The 27,370-nt window shown below is 43.0% G+C and overlaps 2 protein-coding genes and 1 non-coding gene across 7 annotated transcripts in view; 2 read left to right on the forward strand and 1 right to left on the reverse strand.

Moving 5' to 3' along the window:
• SINHCAF (SIN3-HDAC complex associated factor) overlaps positions 1-25,778 on the reverse strand; it is a 46,122-nt gene extending 20,344 nt beyond the window's left edge. The window contains exons 1-2 of one of the 5 annotated variants that reach the window (XM_021922159.2): positions 25,435-25,655; positions 4,603-4,744 (exon numbers count right to left, since the gene is read on the reverse strand). Coding sequence is in view for 1 of the 5 variants with exons in the window: in XM_021922157.2 (XP_021777849.1) it covers positions 23,349-23,655 (307 nt within the window). In the remaining 4 variants the exon portion in view is untranslated. Of the gene's footprint in view, positions 1-4,602; positions 4,745-23,348; positions 23,672-25,243; positions 25,319-25,434 lie in introns of those variants that run through there. The other 4 variants (XM_021922160.2, XM_021922158.2, XM_021922161.2 and 1 more) reach the window with 4 other exon arrangements.
• On the forward strand, positions 3,330-3,428 carry LOC116269084. Its single transcript, XR_004176400.1, has one exon. It is a non-coding gene; the product is annotated as a small nucleolar RNA U13 (small nucleolar RNA).
• Positions 23,615-25,443, forward strand: LOC101009459. The gene has a single exon (XM_003906174.5). The coding sequence runs from the start codon at positions 24,251-24,253 to the stop codon at positions 24,728-24,730; it is 480 nt and encodes a 159-aa protein (XP_003906223.1). The 5' UTR covers positions 23,615-24,250; the 3' UTR covers positions 24,731-25,443.
• Positions 25,779-27,370: the final 1,592 nt, after the last annotated feature.

Genomic DNA, 27,370 nt, shown 5'->3' on the forward strand with positions numbered 1-27,370 from the left:
CTGAAGAAAATGGTTGCACGTTGCTTTGGAAAAAACAATGTCAAATGACAGAAGATTGCAGAAACAAGAAAGCAGAGTAGCAGTTATTGTTTTAATATGTATATTCCTGTTTTAAGGCACAATGTAATACGAACCTCGTCCTCACACCACCCTGTGCTCTTCTCCAAACTCACCCAACAGCTTGCATTACCATCAAGGTCAGAGAACAGTTTCTCTAATACTCTACAACTTCATCCATAACTCTTGGAAACTTCAGCCTCCCTTCTCAGCAAGGACAAATGAAGCAGAGCAAAAAAGGCCAGTTCATTCCATTAATACACAGACCAAATCCTATTATGACAGATAGATTCCTATCTCTACCCTCACAATCTCTTTCCCTTCCCCCAAATAAACAAGTCCTCAAAGCTATCAGCATTCAGCTCATCTCTAGGATATGAACTACCTTCACTGAGGTTGGATTTGACCAAGACGCCATAGTTTGTGCCAGTTACCACACTGGCAAGCTGTTAAGGATGTTAGGATTATAGGTGAATACTGAGGCTTTCTTTTTAATCAGCAGCCATTGTGAATTAAGTGTTCCTCTTCAATGATTTTCTTCTGCTGGTGGGGACCTCCACAAAACTTACCCACCACCCCCTAGCAAGACATTCCAGTCATCAGCTGAGGAATATTCTTCTTAGACATGGGGGAGAATAGGCTGATGTCTTAGGATTCATAATCCATTTTTATATAGCTCCGTGACCTTACTTTTGTCCTGACTGACCTTACTTTTGTCCTTACTTTTGATCTGAGAGGGATCTAAATCCTAGGGCTTACCCTCTCCTAGGCAATGCTCAGTGAGAAATGCAATGAGGTGGCAGACACCTGTCCTTATGCAACACACAAGGAGCATGTGAACCTTTTAATGGATGACAACTTAATACATCTATTAAGCCTTTTCTGAGCTTATCCTCACACTTAAGAGGCACCTGGGAATCTGCAGTAAATACACAGGGGTTTCATTTTGGGCTTTGTTTACAGCAACCAAGTTAAGCAGTGTTTGGTGTTTAACCATTTTGAGATTTGGGGATCCCTGAGATTAACTGATAGTATTTTCAAAAATCTACAAACCCAGGAAATTTTTACAAAAACACTACTTAATCTCTAGAGGAAAACCAAGGACACAAAATGGTCTCTGAAACCAAGTTACTCTATATATTTAACAAAGTAGTGGGTGGGCATGGCATAAGTTGATTTTAAACTGGACATTTGTTTTTTCAAGCAACCTGGTGGTTCTTTAGAATACTGCTTTCCTAGTACCACATTTGTGCAATATTAAATGATTCCTCCAGTACAATCTATCTTATTTGTTCAAATGATACCATCAGCTCTGAAACTATCTGTGAATTCTGCCTCTATTCTCATAGGCATCATATCACTCGGCACTATGTTTTAAAGGAAGAAAGGTAATACTATCTGCTTTCTAACTGATTAATAGTTACAGCTGAGAACAGACCCATACAATCTCACCCTTAAACGTGTGTCTGGAGAAAGAAGAGGAAAATTAAGCTGTGAGATTAAAGCCAAAAATCAAGAAAAACTTAAAATACTGATTATGAACTGTTATTTGTCTTCTAAAATTAAATAGTGGTATGGTTGCAAAACTGAGTATACTAAAAGCCACTGAATTGTACACATTACAAGAGTGAATCTTATGGTATATAAATGAGTGAATTTTATGGTACATGAATGATCTCAGTAAGCCTGTTTTTGAGACATTTAAAAATAAAAATAACTGAGGAATTCACTCATCTTTATCATCTTTGTAAGCTCAGCATCTAAGATTCCAGTCTCATAGTAGGTGTGTCAACCCAAATGAGAGACCCAAGATGGGAATCTCAATCAAACAAGGTTTATTAGGCCGAGCTTGAGGATGTGCACCCAGAGAGCACAAGTTCCAATAGCTTATAACCTGTGTTTCAAAGCAAGATTACATGAGGCATGGTATTCATACATTTTTTTAAACAGGGGGATACCTGCAGTACAGTGAAGCAACAATTACATTCTTGTCGATTTGATTGGTATTCAGTGATGTTACACATAAGGTAAAGTAAGTATGTGGCTGAGTGGGTAGGAGAGAAAGGTTAATAATTGCGTAGGCATCTCAAGGTCTGGCGGAAGGATGATTGATTCCATCCTGCCTTTGTTCTATATCTGACACACAAGTTTACAACCAGTACCTGTTAGTAAAATATTTAACAAACTCCAGTTACAAATGCACAAAGGGTCAGCCTCAGTAAATAGGCCATGGTTTTATTACCCATATGTCCAAACTGCAGCCATCTTGTCTCACTTTTCTCTTTTCTTCTGACACTATCATCATCATCTATCTGTCTATCTACAATATGTTTTCTTAAGGTCCTTGAAATAGAAAAAAAAAACATTTCAAGATGTTTTTCAAGATTTGAGGGGTTACAGTTAAAACATGCCCATTTATGGGAGGTTCTAACAATGATCTAACTGACATAGCTGCCTTTGCACATATACATTCTTCAGCCAGAACAAATATTTAGAAGAGGCTGTGTCAATCCACTTTTCCTTATATTTCCATTTTCCTCCTTTTGATCAAAATTTCTCTTTAGAGAACACAAATGATCATACTTTATGTCCTTCTGTCTTCCCAGGAAGTCATGTCCCACGTTGGAGGGAAAGAGGTGAGATGAGGTTGATGTAGGCCTGAGGCAGACACTCCAGGGGTATGTAGTGGAATCTGCTGCTCCGCTTACAGGATAATTCTATCTACATTGTGCTACCAAAATGGCGGGGAGGGTGTTACTTTTGAGATAGAGTCTCAGCTTTTAGTCAGCTTCTAGGGCTGGAGTGTAGTGGCGCGATCTCGCTCACTGCAGCTCCAGCCCTGGTTCACGCCGCATCTCCCGCCCCCAGCCTCCCAGCAGCCGGGACCACAGGCCTCCAGCCAATCTTCGCACTCCTTTGCAGAGACCCGGCCCATGTTAGCCAGGATGGTCTCGATCTCCTGACCTCGTGATCCGCCCGCCTCGGCCTCCCAAAGTGCTGGGATTACAGGCGTGAGCCACCGCGCCCAGCCAATTTTTTTTTTTTTTTAATTAAGACAGGGTTTCACTACATTGCCCAGGCTGGTCCCAAACTCCTAGCCTCAAGCAGTCTTTCCACCTTGGCCTCCCAAGTGCTAGTGTGTCGGCCACTGCAACTGGCCTATAATTCTGGTTTTAGCAATAGACTTACGTAAGTTGATTATAAATACCATGAGTAATTTAACTGATAGTAAGAGAAATAGGATAGACACTACGATTATATCAAGGTTTGAGATCCTTCTGTCATTTATAAGTGTGATGATTGGACATTCACACATGTGTGAGATGCATCGCCCTCAACCCTGTTATGACATTGGTACTTTACCCATGAAAAAGGGTTTGAATTGCAGACTGGAAGAAATAGGAAGCCAATTAAACAGATCATTGAGAAGATCGGTAGTTTGTGCCCCTTGTAACCATTTAGCTTGCTTGAAAATTCTTTCTATGCAAGTCTCTACTTCACCTGAGGTGTTGATGTAAGTGCAGCAGGCAGTGTGAGCTACTGCACAGACTCCTTGTCCCAGCTACTCGACAGGCTAAGGTAGGAGGATCATCTGAGCCCAGGGAGGTCAAGGCTGTAGTAAGCCATGATCACACCACCACACTCCAGCCTAGGTGACAGAGCGAGACCCTCCCTCAAAAAAAAAAAAAAAAAAAAAAAAAAAAGCTCCTTTCAATTTGCCAGCTATTTTGCCAGTTATTTACACTATGTGCCCATCCTTGGGTTGGTGGGTGTGGCCCAATGCCACCTACCAAAATGTATCTATTAACTATTCATTCATGGGTAAGTTGTTTAAAACATGAGTAAGCCATGGATTGGTTTTACTGCAGGTCTTACAAAAGCCTGCATAAGCATGATACATAACAAACAAGACGTGCTGGGACAATTTGCTTTTGCTTTTTCTCCTTTGGACATTCAGTTGCCAGTTATGACAGTAACAGTGGGAAGCCAGGAATGTGCAGGGACAGCGGCCTGGAAAAGATGAGGAATTAAGTTTGTGTTCCAGATAAGTTAGAGAATTTGTCCCTGATTGGCTTCCTGATAGACAGGCCTGGGGGCGGTGGGAAGGGGTGAGACTTAGGGGATATAATTAAGCACAGAATGAAAATATGGCCTGGCTTTAGAAGCTGAATTTGAATTTGGAAAGGGACACTTGGAGAGAACTGGCGCAAGTATATGGTAACATTTGGAGTGTCAGAAAAATCAATCACAGGTGCAACAAGTAGTATGTAATGATATTGAATGGCCCTAGGAAGCTGGTGACAAATCCAGCAATCTGAGAGACTGCCTCTATCTGCCACACTTTGGAAAAGTTTAGCTCATGAACTATTTTTCCATCACCAGCAGAGACCCTGAAAAGTCAAGTGTATATATATATTGGTGGCCATCATGTGTATGGAAACATTAACCAGGTTATATATCCTATAATCTGAGTCAAAGCAGACAAGGCCAATAGTCCCCAAAGTAAATATAATACTCTAAGAATGTTTAGACAGGAGATCATACAGGCCTGCTCTGAAGTCTTGGGTCAATTAGCTGTCCACTCAGATGTTGTCAACTTCTCGTCCTGGTTTCAGGGTTGAAGCTGTTTGGTGAATCAGAGACAGGGATCTTTGGTGGGAGTCATGGTCCATTCAGGAAGTTGTGCCTTTTTAAGGTGAGAGATATGGATCCGTGAGTCTACACCCTTTAACTCTGCTGTGCATGGATTACTCAACGGTACCTGGCAAGGGCCCCTCCACCAAGGCTGGAGGGAGTCCTTTATGAGATGTCTTTTCCAACAGACAAAACTTCCAGGTTGGAGGTCATGACCAGAATCTTCATTTCCCAGGAGTACACTGTGGGACGTGTCTTGCACTAAGGTCTGCCTTTTCATGAGTTGGTGAATGAGTCCCTTAAAATAGTGCAAGATGTCCCCATTCAGTAAATTTGGATCAGTCATCTTGATTCCCACGTGCCTGGGTCTTCCAGTTACAATTTCATGAGAAGAGAGCTGATAAAGGGATGGATCAAAGGTTGAACAATACCAAGGGAAGTGCCTTCGGCCAGCAGAGGCGAAAAGCCTCCATAAATTTAGCCAATTTTTTCTATTATTCCATTGGTCCATTGCACCAATCCAGGGACTTAGCCAATTGTGTTATTATTCCATTGCTCCATTCTACCAATCCAGAGGACTAAGGGTAGTAGGCACAATCAAAATACTGAAATATAGGCCAATTTTTTTTTTTTTTTTTTTTTTTGAGATCAAGTCTTGCTCTGTCACCTAGGGTGGAGTGCAGTGGTGCGATCTTGGCTTACTGCAACCTCCGCCTGCCGGGTTCAAGTGATTCTCCTGCCTCAGCCTCCTGAGTGGCTGGGACTACAGGCATGCACCACGATGACCGGCTAATTTTTGTATTGTTAGGGGAGACAGGATTTCATCATGTTAGCCAGGCTGGTCTTAAACTCCTGGCCTCAGGTGATCCGCTCACCTCAGTTTCACAAAGTGCTGGGATTACAGACGTGAGCCACTGCACCCAGCCCCAAATTTTACAAATACTCAATGACCTGGGCAGTAAAATAAGTTCCCCTACTGCTGTGAAGGTCAAAAGGGGACTCCCCACAATGGGGTAATCCTTTCTAATAAGATTTTACCCACTACCATTGACCATCAGCAGGATGGGCAATTGCATTACCCAATGCAAAGACATGCATGTCATTACCAATGCATGTTTATATGCTTAAGATGGTGGCAGCTGGATAAAATCAAGCTGCCACATCTCAAAAGGTCTAGGTAGAAAAAAAAAATGACCCTGAGCCCCATAAAAGGGTTTTCCAGGATTGTGTTTTGGGTAGAGGGTACACTGTGAATCAATCTTCTGTGCCATGATGACAGTTTCCAATAATATTGTTTATAATAGGATATCATTTTATCTGAATTCCAATGGGTCAAGCTGTAAATGTGTTCCATGAAGGGAATCTGACACCCCACTAGGATGATGGGTTTATCATTAGGTCCATACCATAGTTCAGTTTGGGGGAAAAAGTACCCCCACTTTCATTTCCAGGTAGATCTTTCTTCGGTGGAAGCTAAGTCTTGGATTTCCTTTAGCGTAGTAGACTTAACTGTTTAAGTCTCACAGTCATTCCAAGGATCGGACTGGTGTCTCAAACACAGCTCTCTTAGCTACTGCATCAGCAAATTGACTACCTTGATTCTATGTTGTGTCTAATTCAGAGCGGCCTGGAACCTTTATAATTGCCAAAAGCGAGCTCCAAGACTAGTCCATTTTTTATGGGTTGCCCTGAGAAGGTTAAATACCCTCTCTCTTTCCATAGCATTCCCAAGTTATGAGCACCACTGGATGCATAGGGGCATAATTTTTGCCACTTTATTCTTTGCTAGTTGACAAGTTTGAGTCACAGCAATCAGTTCAGCCAGTTGGGCTGACTTAGCCTGAAGAAGACCAGCTTCAATGACCATGGCACATCCTGCTTTAAACTTACTACCTTCTCCCCTCAAGTAAGATACATCTGTAAACCATTCTGTCTAGGCATTATCTAGTGGTGATTCTTGTAGGTCTGTCCTTGGGGTAAAAAGTTGGGTATGTCATCAGGATGAAGTCATGAGAGATCTTGTCAGAAGACTGGCCAGGCCTTGTGCAGTGGCTCATGCCTATAATCCTAGCACTTTGTGGTCTGCTAAATTCATATTTGGGAAAAGTAAGTGGGGCACTGTATATCCCTGTGACATCACATTTAAAGTATCCCGTCATTCTCTCCAGGTAAAGGCAAACAAATAGTAACTACCTGGATGTATAGGGATGCTTAAAAAGGCACTACAGAGATCCACAAGTACCACTGAAGGTAGGCAGATTGCTTGAGCCCATGAGTTCGAGACCAGCCTGGGCAACATGGTAAACCTTGTCTCTACAAAAAATACAAAAATCAGCCAGGTGCAATGGTGCACACCTGTAGTCCTAGCTACTGGGGAGACTGAGACAGGCAGATTAACTGAGCCCAGGAGGTCGAGGCAGCAGTGAGCTGTGATCATGCCACTGCACTCCAGCCTGGGTGACAAAGCAAGACCCTGTCTAAAAAAAAGAGAGAGAGAGAGGGGCCAGGTTAGAACTATTGCAACAAGAGACAGTAACATTAGAGGATAGCAAAATTAAGACCTAATAGGAAGTCACTCTATTGAAAGATATGTGTTAAGTTATGATGAGAATTCAGAAGTAGCTCAACTGAATGTGGAATGAAGGCAGTAAGGGAGGGGACCCCAAGACTGTCTCTCCAACAATTTTATAGAGAAGGGCTGTAGCTGATATTGCCCTTACACAAGGGGGCAGCCCTCGAGTCACTGGATCTAACTGATGACTATAATAGCCTATAGGTCTTTGCTGGTCACCATGTTTGAGTCAACATACCAAATGTGTTTCCCCATCTTCATGAAGAGAAAGAAAGTTCATAGTTTGGGTGTCTTATTGCTGGGGCATTTATTAATCTTTTTTAAAAAAAAAAAAAAAAACAGACTCCTGCTCTGTCACTCAGGCTGGAAAGCAGTCAGCTCACTGCAACCTCTGCCTCCTTCAAGCGATTCTCCTGCCTCAGCCTCCCACGTAACTGGGACTATGGACGTTTTGCCACCATATCTAGCTAATTTTTGTATTTTCAGTAAAGACACAGTTTCACCATGTTGCCCGGGCTGGTCTTGAACGCCTGGCCACAACTATTTGCCTGCCTCGGCCTCCCAAAGTGCTGGGATTACAGGCATCAACCACCGCACCTGGCCTACTAATCTTTCTTTAATTTGTTGCACAGCTGGTTGTCCCTCACGAGTCCACATGATGGGACCAGGCCGGTCATTCTTTAAACAGATATAAAAGGGTTGAGTCGCACGATAAAAATTTAGTATCCAGCTTCTACAATAGCAAGCCAACTCCAAGAACCCTCTAAGCTATTTTTTAGTAGTAAGCATCAAAAAAGCTAAGATTCCTTTGATTCTATCAGGATTGATGCTCAATCCTTTGGCTGATATGACATGTCCCACATGTCTGACTTGAGAAAGACAAAATTAAAGTTTACTCTTAGACACCTTGTGCCCTGTGATGGCCAATTGTTGAAGTAAGTACAAGTTTTCTTCTTCAGAGGAAGAAAGTGTGTCAGAGCAAAGGAGGAGGTCATGCACACACTGGATGAGGGATGAGGATCCCCTGAGAGAAGTCCGAGTCTGCTAAATTCGTATTTCAGTATTTGGGAAAAGTAAGAGGCACTGTATATCGCTGTGACATCACAGTCCAAGTATCCCGTCATTCTCTCCAGGTAAAGGCAAACAAATACTGACTACCTGGATGTATAGGGATGCTTTAAAAAGGCACTACAGAGACCCACAACTGAAAAATATTGTCAGGGACAGGCACAGTGGCTCACACCTATAATCCCAGCACTTTGGGAGGCTGAAGCGGGTGGATCACTTGAGGTCAGGAGTTCGAGACCAGCCTGGCCAACATCATGAAACCCCGTCTCTACTAAAAATACAAAAATAAGCCGGGTGTGGTGGTGCACGCCTTTAATCCTAGCTACTTGGCAGGCTGAGGCAGGAGAATCGCTTGATTCCGGGAGGTGGAGGCTGCAGTGAGCTGAGATTGTGCCACTGTACTCCAGCCTAGGGGACAGAGTGAGATTCCGTCTCAAAAAAAAAAAAAAGAACACTATCGTCATTGATGTTTGGTATGGCAGACAGAAGTATGAAGGTTAAGAAGCACTGGTTATCTAGGTATTATAATACCGTCTACAGCCCTTAAGTTCTGTACAAATCTCCATCCCCTTCCCATTTGGTTCTCTGACAAGGAAAATGGGGGTGTTGCAGGGACTGGTGCAGGGAATAATAAAACTTCTCTCAAGATAATCTCATGATTGGGGCAACTCCACCTAAGGCTTCTTGCCATAGTGGCTATTATTTTACGTTAAGCAACGGATTCATAGTGTTAATCTCAACCTTTATTGGAGCAGCTGAGAGTATCTTTCCTATGTCTGTGTTAGACTGGGACCACAGCTGGTAAGACATAGTTTCAAGTAAACGCTCAGCTTCAGGCATTAGTAGAAAAGTTGAAGTTTAAAAGGAGCCTTATGGTTTCCTTCCCTTTATTATATTTTTTTGTTTTCCCATTTTCCCAATCACATGAGGGTGTCTTTACACCACTAACATCAATTTGTGATTTTTTTTTGAGACATAGTCTCACTCTGTTGCCCAGGCTGGAGTGCAAAGGTGTGATCTCGGTTCACCGCAACCTCCGCCTCCCAGGTTCAAGCAATTCACCTGCCTAAGCCTCCCAAGTAGCTGGGATTACAGGCATGCACCACCACGCTCGGCTACTTTTGTATTTTTTTTAGTAGAGACGGGGTTTCTCCATGTTGGTCAGGCTGGTCTCAAACTCCCGACCTCAGGTGATCCGCCCAACTCAGCCTCCCAAAGTGCTGGGATTACAGGTGTGAGCCACCGCACCCGGCCAACTTGTGATATATTATGAGAGCATTATTTGGTTTGCTTTCCCTAATCCCATGGTTCGAGTTCCAGAAACATTTCCCACTTTGAGGAAAAAGAGATGAGCATTATGGATGTTGTGGAAATTTCAATCCAGAAGGTTAAACAGGCACTTCTGGGCATATCTGGAAAACACGGGATTGGCTGAGGGTATCATATTCATAGCCCTTGGGAGGAAGCCAAACCCAATGAACCAGTAAAGCAAAGGTGTGAATTTAAACCCAGAGATAGGTTTATTAGGTATACCCACCATGTTAACTTTTTCATTCCTCTGAGAAATGAGGTTTTCAAGTAAGGTGGAATTTATAACTGATACAGCAGCTCCGGTGCCGATTATTGTGTTATTTTTTTCCCCAAAGAGTGAGTTAAAGCACCATAATGGGAGAAATGAAAACCCCCTATTTCCTCAGAGGATTCCTAGTTTTCCAGTTTATCATCCTGTTGTTTCCATTTCAGTATCTTGCAATTCCTTTTAAAATGCCCTAGTTTCTTGTAGTAGTGACAGACAAGGGGAGAAGAGCTCTTAGGACCAATAGACTTAATTTTCTTCTTCTTGGCCTGGGAGTTTTAAGAGGTTAACTGTTGCCATTGTTAAGTATACAGCCTTTTGATTTTCCTTTTTTATGACTGTACAGGACAACTGGTCAGCTAAGTTGACCTGTCATTAGTTCTGGCCATCACCTAGTCAGTCATGTGACATTTGACAATAGTGGGTAGTGCATCATCCAAATTGTGTGGGATATCTTAATTTAATAATGTGTCGTTTTTATTGTTTTCCAAGTTGTCCACTGACATCTGCAATATTGTTTTCATATTTTATCAAAGTGGGTTAAAAAAAAAAATCTACAACAGGCCCATCCGGATTCTGGCAGCATTGCTGGATTTTAATCCAATCTATGATCTTTTTTTTTTTTTTTTCCTGAGACACAGTCTCACTCTGTCGCCCAGGCTGGAGTGCAGTGGTACAATCTCAGCTCACTGCAACCTCTGCCTCTGAGGTTCAAGCAATTCTCCTGCCTCAGTCTCCTGAGTAGCTAGGATTACAGGAATGTGCCATCACGACTGGCTAATTTTTGTACTTTTAGTAGAGATGGGGTTTCACCAGTTGACCAGGCTGGTCTCGAACCCCTGACCTCATGATCTACCCACCTCGGCCTCCCAAAGTGCCCGGCCATAATCTATGATCTTTTGAAAAAAACAAGGGAATGGTATTTAACAGAGAAGCTGCTCATACCCACGCATCTTTGAGCCATCTTCTCAAAGTTGGGGAGCTGGCTGCGGCAGAGGTCATACTGGATTTTCAGGAACAAGATCTGTTAGGGGATCCAACCACACTGTGCTTTTTCTACCTATTCCTTAGCTTAAGCAGCTGAAACCAGCATGTAGACAAGCCGATAAATGTCGGAATGACCTGGGTCATAGATTTTAATTGTGAGTTCAAATTCTTTGGTAAAGCAAATCCGATCTTCATAAGGGTCAGGAAGTTCCTTAACTATGGCCCATAATTTGGCCTTCGACTAGGATTGATAAAGAATCAGGACTCCAGGCAGGCTGGGCATACACACTGCTGGTACTGGAAGTGAACCACTGGGACCAAGCATGAGCAAGCCAGTGAGTAGCTCCCACAGCCCCCTGGACCCAGGGCCATGCATGGCAGCTGCCAAGGTGGCTTTAACCAAGAGAGCAGATCCAACTGAGCTTACAACATTTTTGAAGTATGCAAGCACTGAGAAAAATGGTGAATTTTTCATGTCTCCCAATGACTTTATCACTCCATACTTGAACATTTTTGGAGAAAGCCAGCCTAATCCAAAGATGGTGGAACTTTTAAGTGGAGTGGTGGGTCAGACCGAAGATGGGAGGAATGTTGTCCCAGTGTTGGTGATGCTACGTTTGATAACTTGATGAAGGTGGCATGCACCAGATATTTCCACTGTAATGACTAATATCTTTTCAATAGTGTGTGGCCTTTTAATTGGTCCTGGGTGCCCCTGATACTTTGTTTATGGTAGCCTTTCAGCTGTTTGACAACACTGGCAAAGGAGAAGTAACTTTTGATCAGAAAGAGGATTGTACCAGCAGTCTACAGGTCTCATCCCAGTCACTCTTCCCTGGTCCCAGTGGTAACAACTGACATTTATCACCATCAACTGGTTTTGCCTGTTTTTAAACTTAATTGGAACTATACAGAATGTACCCTTTCAGTCTGGCTTCTTTTGTTCAACATTTCTGAGATTAATCCATGCTGTATTTTTTATTTTTCTTCACTGTATAGAATTCCATTGTGTGACGGCATATCCATTCTAGGGTCGATAGACATTTTGAGACATTTTCAGTTTTGGCTACCACAAATAATGTTTGTTTTATGTATTTTTTGGGTGTGTGTGTGTCTCTGTGTGTGTGTGTCTCTGTGTGTGTGTGTGTGTGTCAGTATTTCTAGGAACAGAACTGCTGAGTCATAGAAAATGTGTAAATCTGCCTTCAGTAGATCTTGCTAAACTGTTTCCCAAAATGATGGTACCAGTTAACACTCATACCATCACTGTATGACGGCTCCATATATTTCAGATCGTTGCCAACACTTGGTATCAGCCATTTTTATTTCAGTGACATCTCACTGTGTGGTTCTGATGAGTATTTCCCTGATTCCAAATGGGTCCTAGACCTTTCTTTCATATTTATTGGCCATTTAGGTATCCTCTTCAGTCATGTGCCTATTTTCTGGATACAAGACCTTTGGTGGTTATATGTTTCACAGATGTCTTTACTCTGTGCACTGTTACTCATTTAACTGAGTCTTGAGGAACTTCAGTTCCTAATTTTAATGTAGTACAAATTATCAGCATTTTCTTTTGTAGCTAGCTCTTTTTGCATCCTGATTAAGAAACCTTTGCTTTCCTCCAGGTCCGGAAAATAATCTCTTTTATTATCTTCCAGAAGTTTGTTTTCCTTTCAAATTTAGATTTTAATTGTTCTAGAATTTGTGGTATTTTTACATGGTATTAAAGGTAAGGGTCGAAGATTCTTCCCTGACCCTCTTCCCCACGGATATGTAGATCACCCAGCACCACCATTTAATGAAAAAGATCACTCTTTTTTCTTTTCTTTTTTTTTTTTTTGAGATGGAGTTTTGATCTTACTGCCCAGGCTGGAGTACAATGGCACGATCTCGGCTTACTGCAACCTCCACCTCCCAGGTTCAGGCGATTCTCCTGCCTCAGCCTCCCAAGAAGCTGGTATCACAGGCACCGCCACCATGCTCAGCTAATTTTTTGTATTTTTAGTGGAGACGGGGTTTCACCATATTGGCCAGGCTGGTCTCGAACTCCTGATCTCACGTGATCCACCCGCCTCGGCCTCCCAAAGTGCTGGGATTACAGATGTGAACCATCAAACCTAGCCAAGATCACTCTTTTCTTTATTGCACTCCAGTGGTACTGCTGTCAAAAATCCAATATGGGGCTGTATCTGAATGTTCTATTCTTTTTATATAATTGTATATTATCCACTAATAATATACTATCTTAATTACTACAGCTTTGTAAGTCATACCTGATAAGTCTTTCAACTTTATTCTTTAAGATTATCTTCGCTATTCTTGGCCCTATTCATTATCAAAACAATTTTAGAAGAAGTTGTTAATTTTCACAAACATCCTGCTGGGATTCTGAATGCTATTGCATTGAATATGTGTAATATCTGTGTGTATATGTATAATTAAATGGTTTTTTGTTTGGTTTTGTTTTCTTTTGAGACAGAGTTTCGCTCTTGTTGCCCAGGATGGAGTGCAACGGCACGATCTCGGCTCACTGCAACCTCCACCTCCTGGGTTCAAGCGATTCTCCTGCCTCAGCCTCCCAAGTAGCTAGGATTACATGGGCCATCATCTCACCCGGCTAATTTTCTGTATTTTTAGTAGAGATGGGGTTTCACCATAATGACCAGGCTAAGCTGGTCTCGAACTCCAGATCTCAGATGATCCACCCTCCTCAGCGTCCCAAAGTGCTGCGATTACAGGCGTGAGCCACCACGCCCAGCCAATTAAATGTTTTAATCCCTTAAAAAAAGAGAAAGAGAATTAGGAATCCCCCACCTGTCATAGGCTGTTCCCAGAATGATGCAACCACAGGAAGCATTCCTGTAGAGTTCCTGTCCCTCACTTCTGCACAAGAGGTTGCTGCCAGAGTAGGTGGAAGGACAACAAGAGCAGGGGCCTTTGGAGCCATGTTCCCTGTCACAGTCTGTTTAACAAGTGACAGACAAGGAGAAAGAGATGGGAGAAGAAGAAAAATTAGATCCAGCCTGGGGAGTTAGAAAGATGTAGAGCGAAGGTGTAGGAGGTGAAGGAGGCACCAAAGAGTAAAGAAGGTACTTCTGAAGATTGTTTTTTAATAAGAGAGTATATCTGAGAGCTATCTGTTACCACCTCTAAGTTGTTTATTAGCATTCTGTAAGGAAAAAAGATCATCCTACCCACTTTTACTACTTTCAAGATACCACTGGAAGTAGCTTCCCCATTCTGGTTGCTTAATTTTTGCACTAGCACTTTCCATCCTGGTCTGCATGTATGCCAATTTTAGCATATCAAAGGATCTGCATTTAGGCCACTGTGATGTAGAGTCATTCTGAAGTTGTCGTAGTCCATTTGTTTAAGTGATTACACAATGAGGCACCCTAAGTACTGTATATTAACCCAGCTGGGGTTTCTAAAGGTGGAATCAGATGTTCTGCAGTTGCAGGGGATTTAGTCGATTTAGAGGCTTTGTTCTCCATAATTTTTAATACCTTCTCATTAGATTGACTAAGTCAGGAGGTGTGCTGAATCTGAATGTGCTGCTTGCAAACACAAAGCTTGAGGATGCGCACCCAGGAAGCATGAGTTCCAGTAGGTTATTATCTGTGCTCTGAAGTAGACTGCATGAGGCACGGTCTTTATACATTATTTTAAAAGGAAAATATGTGCAGTATGGTGAAGCAATAGTTGAGAATTTGGTTCATATTCAGTGATGTTATGCCTAAAGTAAAGTAAATATGTGGTTGAGTGGGTAGGAGAGAAAAGTTAATAATTGTGTAGGCACCTTAGGGTCTGGTGGAAGGATGATTGATTCCATCCTGCCTTTGTTCTATATCTGACAAACAAGTTTACAACCAGTATCTGTCAGTAAAATATTTAACAAACTCCAGTTACAAACCCAAGGGGTCAGCTTTAGTTTGTAGGCGGTGGTTTAATCATGCATATGTCCAAACTGTAGCCATCTTGGGCCAGTTTTCTTTTCTTCTGACACTATCTATCATCATCTATCTGTCTGTCTACAGTATGCTGTCTGAAGTTTCTTCAAATAGGACAAACATTTTGAGAAGTTTCTCAGGATTTGAAAGGTTACAGTTAAAACATGCCTACTTACGGGAGTTTGTAATGCTTATCTCTGACATAGCTGCCTTTGCATGTACACACATTTCTGGGTCAGAAAGAAATTTAGAGGAGGACTGTGTTGATCAGTTTTTTTCTTTTATTTGTTTTCACAAGTGTAATAAATGTGTTGCTTAAATTTTAAATTGTCATTTGTATAGCACTTTACGTTTTATAAAGCACTTTCACTGGCATTCTTTCTTTGACTACTATTAGCCAAAAACCCAAAAATTGTTTTAATACTGTAACAGTTAAAAACAATCAACCATGGCCGGGCATGGTGGCTCAAGCCTGTAATCCCAGCACTTTGGGAGGCCAAGCTGGGTGGATCACCTGAGGTCAGGAGTTTGAAACCAGCCTGACCAACATGATGAAACCCCATCTCTACGAAAAATAAAAAAATCTGCCAGGCGTAGTAGTGGCAGGCGCCTGTAATCCCGGCTACTCAGGAGGCTGAGGCAGGAGAATTGCTTGAACCCAGGAGGCGGAGTTTGCAGCGAGCTGAGATTGCACCACTGCACTCCAGCCTCGGGGACAAGAGTGAAAATCCACGTCAAAAAAAAAAAAAAAAAAAACCATGCTATAATTATAGTTCTGACCAAATTAATTGAATATCCCAAAGTTAAAAAGATTAAAGGTAATAGCTAAGTGAGCAAAAGCAATTAAGAAAGATAACTAATTACATGGACAAAATGTATATAAACAAAAAAATAAAGTTTTAAAACACGACAATCAATTCTAAACATCTGTTCTGGTTGATTTGTGGGGTTTTCTTCTACTTTAAAGCTGTGGGTTTCATATAAATTTAATGATCAACTTAATGAATCTAACCTTGGTGCTGATGAGTCAAGAAAAGGATGAGATAACCACGATATATCAAAGATACAAAAGGGACAATTCTAATCTCATCTAATGAAATTGGGAAGCCAAAGATCAGGAATAATGTCTAATTAAACACATAAGTTTACTGAATATAATAATATACATAAGAAAGAAAAAGTTTCACAGCAATAGCTTACATTAAAGATGCTATTTACGAAAAGTTTTCTGATAAATATGATTAAAGATTAACTCTTATAAATCTCAACAATACCAAATACTTGTTTATTTTAAGCTCCAACCAGGAAACAAAATGAAAAATACTGAAATGCAAATTTTAGAGCTTTAGTAACTTTTTTAATATGGAATCAGGAGACAGTGAAAAGGCCATGAATTTAATTCAACTATTTTCTTGTCTTTTTAAATCTTATAAGGGTGTTAACTCACATTTAAGGATATGAAGAGGGTTCTTCTCATCATGATGAATTTAACATCTGTTAAACTCTCCTTAGTTGGTATGCATGCTCTGAAGGACACCATTAGTTACTCTAATGTAACTTCCACTTCCACTCTCTAGATTCCTTCTTCTGGCTTTTTTATATATTTAGAAGTAAAGGGTTATTTTTATATTCAAAAGTACCTTTCGAAACTCAATCATACCACTGGGTGGACTAGATGGAAGAAAATTGAGAGCAATAGTCAAATGTGGTAAATCAACAGTTAACTTCACAACTTGTCCAAGTCATCTTGGGAACTGAAATTCTGATATGCACAAATTAGGGGAACAACCTCCCAAATGAAACTATCCTTAAGTTTCCAATAAACCAAAATCCTAGCTTCTAATTATCATTTTTTCTTTCTAAAAATCAACTGGCCTAAGTCTTTAAAAAAAAACACACAAGGTAGTTGAGGTGACTTAAATGTCAATGAATTTTCAGACTGGTTAAATTATGCTTGAAACACCACAGAATGCTGTTTCAACCTTTAAAGCAAGTTGAACAATAGTAATACAGTATAATCTCACAGGATGTTTTTAAAATGAGACTGTGAGTACACAAACTTCTTTTAAAATTGGTTTTTAAAAATAGTAAGTAGTGGTTGCCTCTGAGGAGTGCAAGCATAAAAGAAGCTTACTTTCACTTTACTACCTCCTGCTTTTTTTTTTTTTAACCAAGAGCATCACTCCCCAATAACCTTGGTTATCAAGACGCACCTTAAGAGTAATCTAAAAAAGCACAGAGCTTAAATAAACTTCCTCAAAGACATACAGATGGAGAGATACAAATTAGAAAATACACTCCATGGGAGAGACTACGAATTAGACTGGTAAGATCAAAATACACACAGAGCAGAATGGGAAGGAAACTGCAGAGAGGAGACAAGCAAAAGATTTGTAAAGTGGGAAGGAAGCAGCAGAGAACAAAGACAAAAAGAACTAAGCAACCAAAGACAACTTTGAAGTGAAGGAGATGCATGTCTTTAGAGTCAAACTAGAAATGGCAGGATGATGGGAAAGGAAAAGAAATAAACAAGAAAAAATACTCGTGATCACAAACTATGGGGGGATACTTGAGTTCCTGTAACTGGTAATGCCACCACTGACACCATTTTAGTCAATCATATGCTATCATGAATCACATTTAAGTACAAGATCCAGTAAACACTAACAGTGTAACTGGAGCAACACTTTTCACAAAGGGTCAACAGGACTAAATGCTTTGTATTCTCCCGCTGCTAGGCCACTTGGCTGCAGTATTCCCCAACAATGAGACATGTTTCATCAGCAGTTAAGGAAAGCCATGGAGCAGTAAGACATTATTTCCTCTTAACCGCTTCTAGATACCAGCCTACATCTCAGCAAAATTCCTGAATTTAGCTTACTTTAAGGGACAAATGTAAATCTGTCTGTAAGAAAACTGAGAAAGGGTAGCAGACCCCACTTGTTTGCCAACAGCCTCTGCAAACACGTGCCCTGTCTCTGAGAAATTAGATGGTAAAGCATTTATAACTGTGGCTGTCTATGGAATCCACACTTGGCAGAAGAGCCTAAAACTCATCCTATACAGGAAAGAGGTCAAACTCAGAAATAAGTCTTCAACTGAAGTGGCATAGGTTAAAAATAAAATTACAAATTCCAGTATCTGGGCTTTAGATAGTGTAAAAAACCATCAGGCCCCTCCCCAATTTTGGTAGAGTTAAAAAAAAACTAGGTCTCCCAATTCTAGATTAAGAGGAATTCCAGTGGATGAAAAAAAATTCAAAGTGTCAGAAAGAATATTTATTCGCTTTAAAGGGATGATTATGAGTTAGAAAATATAACTATACTCAGGCCGGGCGCGGTGACTCACGCCTGTAATCCCAGCACTTTGGGAGGCCGAGGTGGGCGGATCATGAGGTCAGGAGATTGAGACCATCCTGGCTAACACAGTGAAACCCCATCTCTCCTAAAAGTACAAAAAATATATATATATATATAAAAAACTATACTTGAGTCTGCAATGAGTCAATTTGGAGTCTATTTCTGCTTCTGTCTTTACAACTAAATAGGAAGTCACTACTAATTTTATTTGCCCTTCTGTAATATTAGGAAATTCTGTTTATTTCCTTGAATTTATAAGAGCTGCACATTAAAGAAAAATAAACACTATCTATCCCAAGATACGTACAACAAATTTAATTGAAGATAAAACTCTGATTACTAAAGATTTTAAGCCCAGGTCTGTGGGAAAAGAGGAACTTAGCCTTTTCAGGGAGACTTTAAGGTCATGAAATGGGCCCATATACTCTTCTATGAAGCTGTTCTCCCATTTTCAAACTTGATAAAAATGTTAAGAAAATGGATACATGGTAGTATACACACCTGATTTGACCCAAACCTCAGGAAAGTTCCTTAACCTCACTAATTCGGTTTCCTCATCTATAAAATAATGACAGGCCGGGCACAGTGGCTCACACCTGTAATCCCAGCACTAAGCGAGGCCAAGGCAGGTGGATCACCTGGTCAGGAGTTCGAGACCAGCCTGGCTAACATGGTGAAACACCGTTTCTACTAAAAATACAAAAAATTAGCCCGGCCTGTTGGCACACACCTGTAATCCCAGCTACTCAGGAAGCTGAGGCAGGAGAATTGCCTGAACCCAGAGGCAGAGGTTGCAGTGAGCCGAGATCGTGCCATTGAACTCCAGCTTGCTTGGGCAACAAGAGCAAAGCTCCATCTCAAAATAATAATAATAACAAATCCCAAATCTCCTGAATAGTATCTGTAAAGCATCAACACAAAGACTGGCACAAGGTATGCACTCAGCTCTGACAATTCTGTTTACTCACAAATCTTTCTTCTTTCTCTCTTTTTTCTCCCTTACATTTCAGGTATCATTTTGCTTTCTGTCTTTGGGCAATTCACTCACAGGAAGTTACTAACAATCTTATTGGTAATAACCCAATATTATTCATTTCCTGGTCCAATCTCTCCCCTTAGCTCTAGGATAAATATGGCCAACTGATCACCAATCCATTCCAACCTTTAAATACCCTGAGAATTGATTATACAATCTTCCCTCCAAATCTGCTCCTCCTCTGTTTACCTATCTTGGTTATCATCCACAGTCACACAAAAACAACTTGGAAGCCAACTGAGCTCTTCCTTCACCCTCTGCATGGCCCTCCATCAAATTTATTGTGAAGTCCTTAGAGATTCTGTTTCTTCTTTCACTTCCATCCCCACTGCCTGTTTATTCCTCATCATGGTGCATGAACTCCTGTCAGAACCTTGTAACTGACTTCCCTACATCCTTTAAACATGTGATATCTTCCTAAAATTCAACTATTAATCTTCCCTTCCAAGGTAGCAACGCTGGCCTCATGATAGTATCTAAACTCCTTGGCAAGGAATTCAAAGCTTTTCAGGATCTGCTCCTGCCTACCAGCTGCTCCTAACTTGGAATTCTGATATTCTAAGAGTGTCAAACCAACTTTAATAACTAGCCACCCTCTACTCAGGCTATTATTTCTGTCTGAGACAGCTTACCCTCCATCCCCTTGACCTGGGAAATTCTCTTAAGAATTACTTCTTTTACAAAACCCTGCCATACCTTTATTAGGACACCTACCACGTAAGATTTCACTTCTTGTTTACTGCATTATCTCCTCTACTCAATAATAAACCGCTGCAGAGCAGAAACTAACTCTTGTATTACAACCAGGTTGTACATAGTACACGGAAACAGGTAGAATTTGCTAACTACTCAAAGAGTTGGGCAGCCATATAGACAGTATATTTTAAGGGCATGGAATGGGAAATGGTGTCTACAATAAAGACGTGAATTTTACAAACTAATGTTTTGAAAGGAGTCATTGTTTGCGCTATTGATTATAGAAATATTTTTAATGTTTTTAAAAAGGAGTCATTTTTCTTTAACATTTGGTCTATAGACTTTTGTAGGAAAAAAAGCTTGAGGTTTTAAAAGCTATAGGAAAAAATGTTTCTTGCTTATTTCAAGCAGGACCGGGGGAAGGAAATTAGACTAGTGTGGGGAGAAATGAGAAATGAGAGCTACTTCAACTCAGCACACTTAACATTAACCAAATTAAAACAACATTAAGCCAAACCAAACTTGTAATAGGTGGAAAACAACTAAATACAAAACTAGAAATAAATTATTTTAGTTCAACTGTAACTTTCATACTTGAATATGTAACAGCAATGTGCCTGTGACATTAGTATTTCTGGGGCAAAGAGAAAACCTCCCTACCTTGAAAACAAACTCCCTTTTTGGACCAGATGCATTTCCAGATTATTTCCATAATACAGAAAAATCCTAGTTGCAGATTCAATTAAAAAACTGGAGAAACAAAAGACAACAAAAAAAGTCTCAATTTGTAACACCCCAAAATCAAAACTAAGTGTGGACAAGAGAAATCAGGAAGAAAGAAAAATGACATTTTCCAGGTTTCCACAGGACTTTCTGATGTGAAATGGTTGAATCAGAATTGAAAAGACAACCAAGAGTCAAGGGCAGGGTCTTCCCAGAACTGCTTTCATAAGGTAAGGGAAGAGACCAAAGACACTCATTCTTTCCACTAAAAATTTACTTAATGTTTCCCCAGAAACAACAACTGACCCAGGCCTCCGTTTTACTTTATATAGAATGTCTATTTCCCAGTGTCGTGAGGACAACAGCAGCTAGTATTTATCAATCATGTCACTTGCTTAATTATTTACAACTTATTTACAATACATATTACTACCATTTTACAGATAAAAAAACTAGATCACAAAGTGACTATAAGATGATGACAGCTTAGAAACCCAAGCATTACTAACTCAGAAACCTCTGAACAGCAAAACTTTGTGCCTCAATCCTTGTGTTCCTTTTCTGCTCAGCCAATTATATTCCTACCATCTCTTAAGAAAAAACGAAAACGACATACTTTTAAAGCAACCTACTATGTGCCTGGCATGGTAAATTGATTAATTTATCCTCATAAGAGCCCTGTGTAGTTGGTTTAGATTTAAAATAAGTTTACACTTTTCCCAGTGAAAAACTTTTATTTTACATGTCAAATGGTTCTTAAATTGCTTCTCTTACATAAATATGTCTGAGTTTGAGCCCTATGAGTCAAGATTTCCCAGGACTTGATAACCACTGTGGGGGGGAAAAAAATTGATCATTCAGGTTCCAGATATACAGCATTAAGAATACTGTGCAAGGACAGACAGACTTGGGGCCTGCTGTCCACCAGTGATCTAGAATATTCTACCAATTGAACTTCGTATTTCCAACCTCTCACAAAAGCAATACAAAGAGAAGGCAGTAGAGACCTTGTCTGTGGATCTTTCCCACCCTGAATTCATTCACATTGATAATCCAAATCTCTGTTTTACATCATCTAATTAGTAAAACAAAAACCATTAAGCTCTGTATGTAGTATATGAAATCTGCTAGGAAATGGAAATTCTAGCCATAACTTAGCTATGAAATACTAATTAAGAAAAACAACTCAAATAATCTCAGCGTATTTGCAAAGCACCTCCTATGCATTTTAAATAACGACCCAGGGAAATAGCTGCCAAAGGAAAGTCAAAGTTATTAAATCCAAAGTTTTTCGTTTTCTTGACATGCTCTTTCTATTTACTACAGAAATGTACTAATATTGGTTGACTTTTGGTATTGTAATTTGGTCAACCAAAACTTGGGAAAAATAGGTTTATTAGTAACAAAATAATAAAAAGAAAAAAATGAATTCCAACTAGTATCGATTTTTTGGTGTGTGGGGGCAGGGCATTTAAGGGTATTATTTCCTAGTAATGATCACTTAGATTCTAAGCCTTAAACATGATTCAAATGCAGCAGAAATCAGGAAAGAAGCAACAGATACGATGGTGCATATCGGATGTCTAGACTACAGGCAAAACCCAAATACCAAAGAAGCATCCATGTGTCAAACCAGCATAATTTCTGAGCTATGCCTGGGGCCACATACAAAAAAAAAAAAAAAAAGTTAGCTTGAAAGAAAAATCTAGGAGGGGTAACCAGAAGGTCAACCCCAGTTCACGGGAACTGGGAAGAAGCTAGCCGTTACCCTGTGACATCTTCCTGAGCAGCTTCCTCCGCAGCCAGCTCCCCAGCCTCCTTACAATGTTTCCAAAAGGCCCAACTCCCTAAACATTTGCTTCTTCAAGGTCATCCTAAGATAAGGCAGTGAATAACCACCAAACACTGAGTCACGCATACCTTTCGGCTAAAAAAGATCCCCCTTCCCAAAATCATTACATAAATACTTTAAATGCCATGAGGGTTTTCTCCGGAACTCCACCAGAAACTCCCAGACTTTAATTTAGATTGGGCAACTAAATGTGTTCAATTTTGCGACATAAAATATTAAAAGGCTTTTCAAGTCTGGCAAATTCCAGTTCAAAAACAGGTGCTTTCAGTGTACGCTGAATAACAAGGTCAAATTCATTTTTCAATTATTAAAAGAAAAAGAAAAGCTTTTCTTAACCCTCCTTAGGACAACATAAGGAGGGGGAGAAAGGATTGCTGGGGTAAAACTGTCTCGGATAGGGTCCCTGTTTAACTCAACAGTAATTCCTAATCTTCCGAGTGCCTGAAGTAATGGAAGGTTACAGGAAGAAAATAAAAACAAAGAAACTGACTAGGGTCATAGTTACCAGAACAAACTGCACCGCCCTACCACCTCCATAAACCAACTCCCCCCACACCAAAACAAACCTTGCCCCTCCCCGCTCCCCCCCACCCCCTAGAAACACACAAAGAAACTGGCTGCACGCACAATTCGCCCACAGTCCTCACTTCCCTTAGTAGGGAAACTGGGAGCCCCGGAACTTCCCCACGGTGGTTTATCGGGCGTCGTCGGGGCTGGGTCCCCTGGACTTGCGGGCCACAGTTCGGCTGGGGAGAAGGTGCTAGCCGCCCTCGCCCGTTTCCCCGAAAGCAGTAAAATGCCTCCCCGCTCCTCCCAGGGCCCTCGGGTCCCCACCTTCCGTAAATCGCGCCTCCCCCTCGGGCACTCCGGTGACCGCCAAGAGAGACGCCGAGCCAGCAAATAAGAATGCTCCCTGGTGGATTTGTTGGTAAATAAGACATCTCGCGTCGGGAGGAAAGTTCCTGCGGGGGCCGCTGGCCAGGGCGAGAGCGAGGGCGAGGGCAGCGGGAGGTGAACCGCGTCGCTCGCCGCCACCTCCCTCACCTGCGCCGGAACAACGGGCCCCGCGCCCGCCCGACCCGGCGCCTCCCGCAGGCCGCGCCTCCCGCACGCCGCGCTGCCGGGGCTTGTTCCTCCTCATGGCTTTGCCCTGACGTAATTCAAACATGGCAACAGTTCGACTTCAAAGGCGAACCCACAGACCTCCCAGACACAGGCTCCCCGGCCACGAGGAACCGGCCGAGGAGTCCGGGCCACGCTCTCCGGACCCCTCGGCCGTCGCAGCCCCCGGTGCCAGGGCTGGAGCGCCGGGCACTGCCGCCTCCCTCGCCCGCCCGCACGCCCGGAGCGGGGAAGCACGCCGCCTCCCTACGCACCAGCATGGCACCTCGCACAAGTAGCGCCGCCAAAGTTTCCCCACGAGGGGGCTGAGGGACAAAAGCCCCTCCCGAAACTCGCCCGAACTTCGAGGGCCTCCGACCCGCACGTCCCTCCGCCCAGGCGGCCGCCCCGAGCGCCGGGGGCCCGCACGGGCACATGCAGCCCTTTGTTTTCTGTCCAGCCGGGCGCTGCCTACGTGCAGCATCAGAGATGTCGGAGCGTTTCGCAGGGGCCGGACACTGGTCGATCACCCCGGGTAGGGGTCCGGACCCCGCGCCCCGAAGAGTCCGGAGCCTGGTCCCCCGGCCCTCCCCTCGGGAGCGGGCCCATTTAATCAAAGTTTTGCAGTGTCCTTGATGAGAAACGCCCGGAGTACCCGCCCCGCACGGGCGGAGAGTTGGCGACTTTCACTCTGCTTTTTAAACTGGCAAGACGCCATCATCAGCAAACCACATTGTCCTGCCGGCCGGACCTGCCTGACGGCGGCCGCATCCCACGGCTCACGCGGGGCTGGACATTCGGACAAGGACCAGGGTCGCAGCCCGAAGCACGTGGTCTGTCACGCAGAGCACAAAAAGCAGTGCCCCGCGGAGTTCACTGACTCCTGCGGCGTAGACAACGCCGCCGCCTCCGTCCCCAGCCAAGTTGGCTTCCCTGGCCATCTTACAGCGCGGACGGCCGCCCACAAACGGGAAGCCCTCGCCGTGGCGCCCACACCTACGCTACAGGTGAACGCACGGGGAGCAAAACTTCGGGCTCCGAAGGCACCCCGGACACCAGACGCTCTTGGGCGCGGTCCCAAGAGGGCAGGAGAGTGGAAGACGGGCTGTTTTTAAGCGACCGCGTGTTGCTCTCATTGTCGCATCCGCATCCCTCCGGAGTTGAGCAAACAACGCCACGCCGCGTGCGCTCCGGCAGAGCCCAGCACTGACCCCCAAAGGCCGATTTAAAGACCCTCGGCCGCCAGCTTGGAAGCGGACGGCAACTTAGTTTCCGAGCGAATGGCGTTTATTGTCCACCCTAACCCGGGGGCTGCAGTCAACTAAACCACGAGGTTTCACAACGGCGCCCGACCCTGCCCGCGCCTCGCGCCCACGCGGACGCACCGACCCCGGCCGCTGCGCGGTGGCCAGCCAGTAGCTTTCCTCTCGGGCCTTTCGGCCGCCGGGCTCCTTTCCGCGAGAGAATACTGCGGCGGAGAAAAGTCATTGTCACCTTCAACGTGGATCCCTCAACTCCGGCGACTCCTCAATTATGCCTAGGCTCCACTCACTTCCCCCGCCCCGAGACTTTCGGTTTGCCTCGAATACCCTCCCCAATTAATAAATACACACTAAACAAGCGCGTACCAAAGAACCTGGGGTCTGAAGATCACGAAAACAGCGCTCCCAACAATGCCACCTCCAAGACAAAACTTCCTGTGTGTATGTGGAAGGACGGGGGGAGGTGGGTGGAGGTGAAAAGAGAGAGAAAAAAAACACTCTGAAATCAAAGCCTCATGAGACAGTTTTGCACTAGAGGCATGGTGAGAGTCACTCACCTTCCAAAAGCAGCCGTTCCACGCGCAATAACGTCCCCGAGGTGCGGAGTGCACGCCAGGCCAGTCCCCCTCAAGCGCTCCCTCCTCCTCAACTGCCTTGTCTAGAAAGATTGTCTCCTGCAGTTCTGCAGTTGCTACCGCTGGCCGAGAAGGTGTAGATTCCGCTTTCCCTCTGCGCACGCGCGGCTCCCGGCACAAAATTCTCTTGAATCGAACTTATTTGCATACGGGCGCGCGCACGTCGCGGGCTGGGAGGGGGAGAAGTCCCGGCGACCGCGCGCGCTCCCGAGGCCTCTATTGTCCTTTTAAGGGGAGAAGCTCCGCGGCGCGGGAAACGCGGCGGCCAGAGGGAAACGGGGGCGGGGACTGCTTACTACGCCGGACGTCACATAAACAAACGCCCCCCGGCTGGCGGCCGCGACGGAGAGGGAGTGGCGAGGTGGGAAAGGGAAAGGTTAGCAACCGAGGGGAAGTCTTCGCTGCTTGGCGTGTTTTCCACCCCCGAAGTTCTTGGGGCACCATTGAGCGCCGAAAAATTGTTCTGAAAGCTGCTGTTGCAAAATTCTCACACCTGTGTCCACTTTCGGTGACAGAGGAGGTGGTCTTGTAAGCACCCAGACTGAACTTATACTAATCCCACGTTTCCTAAATTTTGTTTGAAGTTAGATTTTTGAAACTTTAAAAAAAAAAAATCCTCCGGGGCCAGCAAAGGTTTAGTTTTTTGTGCAGTTGTAATGAGTCATTTAATAAAGTCCCATTTTAACACCCTATCCATTCGCTAACTCCCGCTTGCCCTTCTCAAATAGTAACCTAACCCATAACAATCCGATTTTTTTCTCACTTCGGCCTTAAGATTTCGAGTCTCTCCAAATGGAATGATTGTTTATTTCCGTGGGAACAGTGCCACTTTCTATAAAAGACTAGGCAATGGAAAGCCAATAACCTAGGGACAGGCATACCTCCTCTAGCAGCTTGTAAAGGGTGTTCCACTCACCCAGAAATAATTCCACTAACTGGTGGTCTTGGGAATTGAAAAAATAACAAGTGACGTACAGACTTTTCCATGCAGAATATGTAATAATTCAACAATCAAAGCGCTTTCTAGACTCCGGAAGAAAAAAACTGAAGTAACTCTTCTCAGATTAATAAGAGGAAAATGAAAACCTAACGATTATGATTCGCCTTTATCCCAAGGACACACTTAACACAACAGGCAGAAACCCGGGGTTAATGACAGAGGGTGGGGAGAGAGGAAGGATGTTCTTTCCAGAAACTTGATATTGGTCCCAAGCTACAAAAGTGTGAAAATCAACCATAAAACTTAATCATCTGCTGACAAGTTTCGCTGCTGTCACTGCAGTGTCAACAATACAGATTTAAATAGTTACTTCTGAAATGTTAATTCAACAGGCAATTCCTAGTACATACAGTATAAACCCACTTCTAAACTAATACTTCTTTTTTTTCCTTCAGGTTCTGTAACATACTATTCCTGTAACTGTATATGAAAACTATATTATAAACACCTGAAAAGATAGCCTGGCGTGGTGGCAGGCACCTGTAATCCCAGCTATTCGGGAGACTGAGGCAGGAGAATCGCTTGAACCTGGAGGCGGAGGTTGCAGTGAGCAGAGATTGCGCCACTGCACCCCAGCCTGGGCGACAGAGCAAGACTCTGTCTCAAAAACAAAAACAAAAAAACAAAAAAACCAGAAAGAAAAAGGACACTGCTCATTAAAATATGAGCTCCTTAAAGACAGGGATTTTATCTCTTTTTTACCCATTTTTGTATTCCAGTGCCTGAAACAGTGCACAGCAGAGGATATATACTGACATCTTGCATGCATTGGTTGGCTAGGAAAAATTTTTTTTAATATAATAAACGGCCGGGCGCAGAGCCTCACACCTGTAATCCCAGCACTTTGGGAGGCCAAGG

The sequence above is a fragment of the Papio anubis genome, chromosome 9 (assembly GCF_008728515.1).
Source record: "Papio anubis isolate 15944 chromosome 9, Panubis1.0, whole genome shotgun sequence".
In the NCBI taxonomy this organism is placed as follows: Eukaryota; Metazoa; Chordata; class Mammalia; order Primates; family Cercopithecidae; genus Papio; species Papio anubis.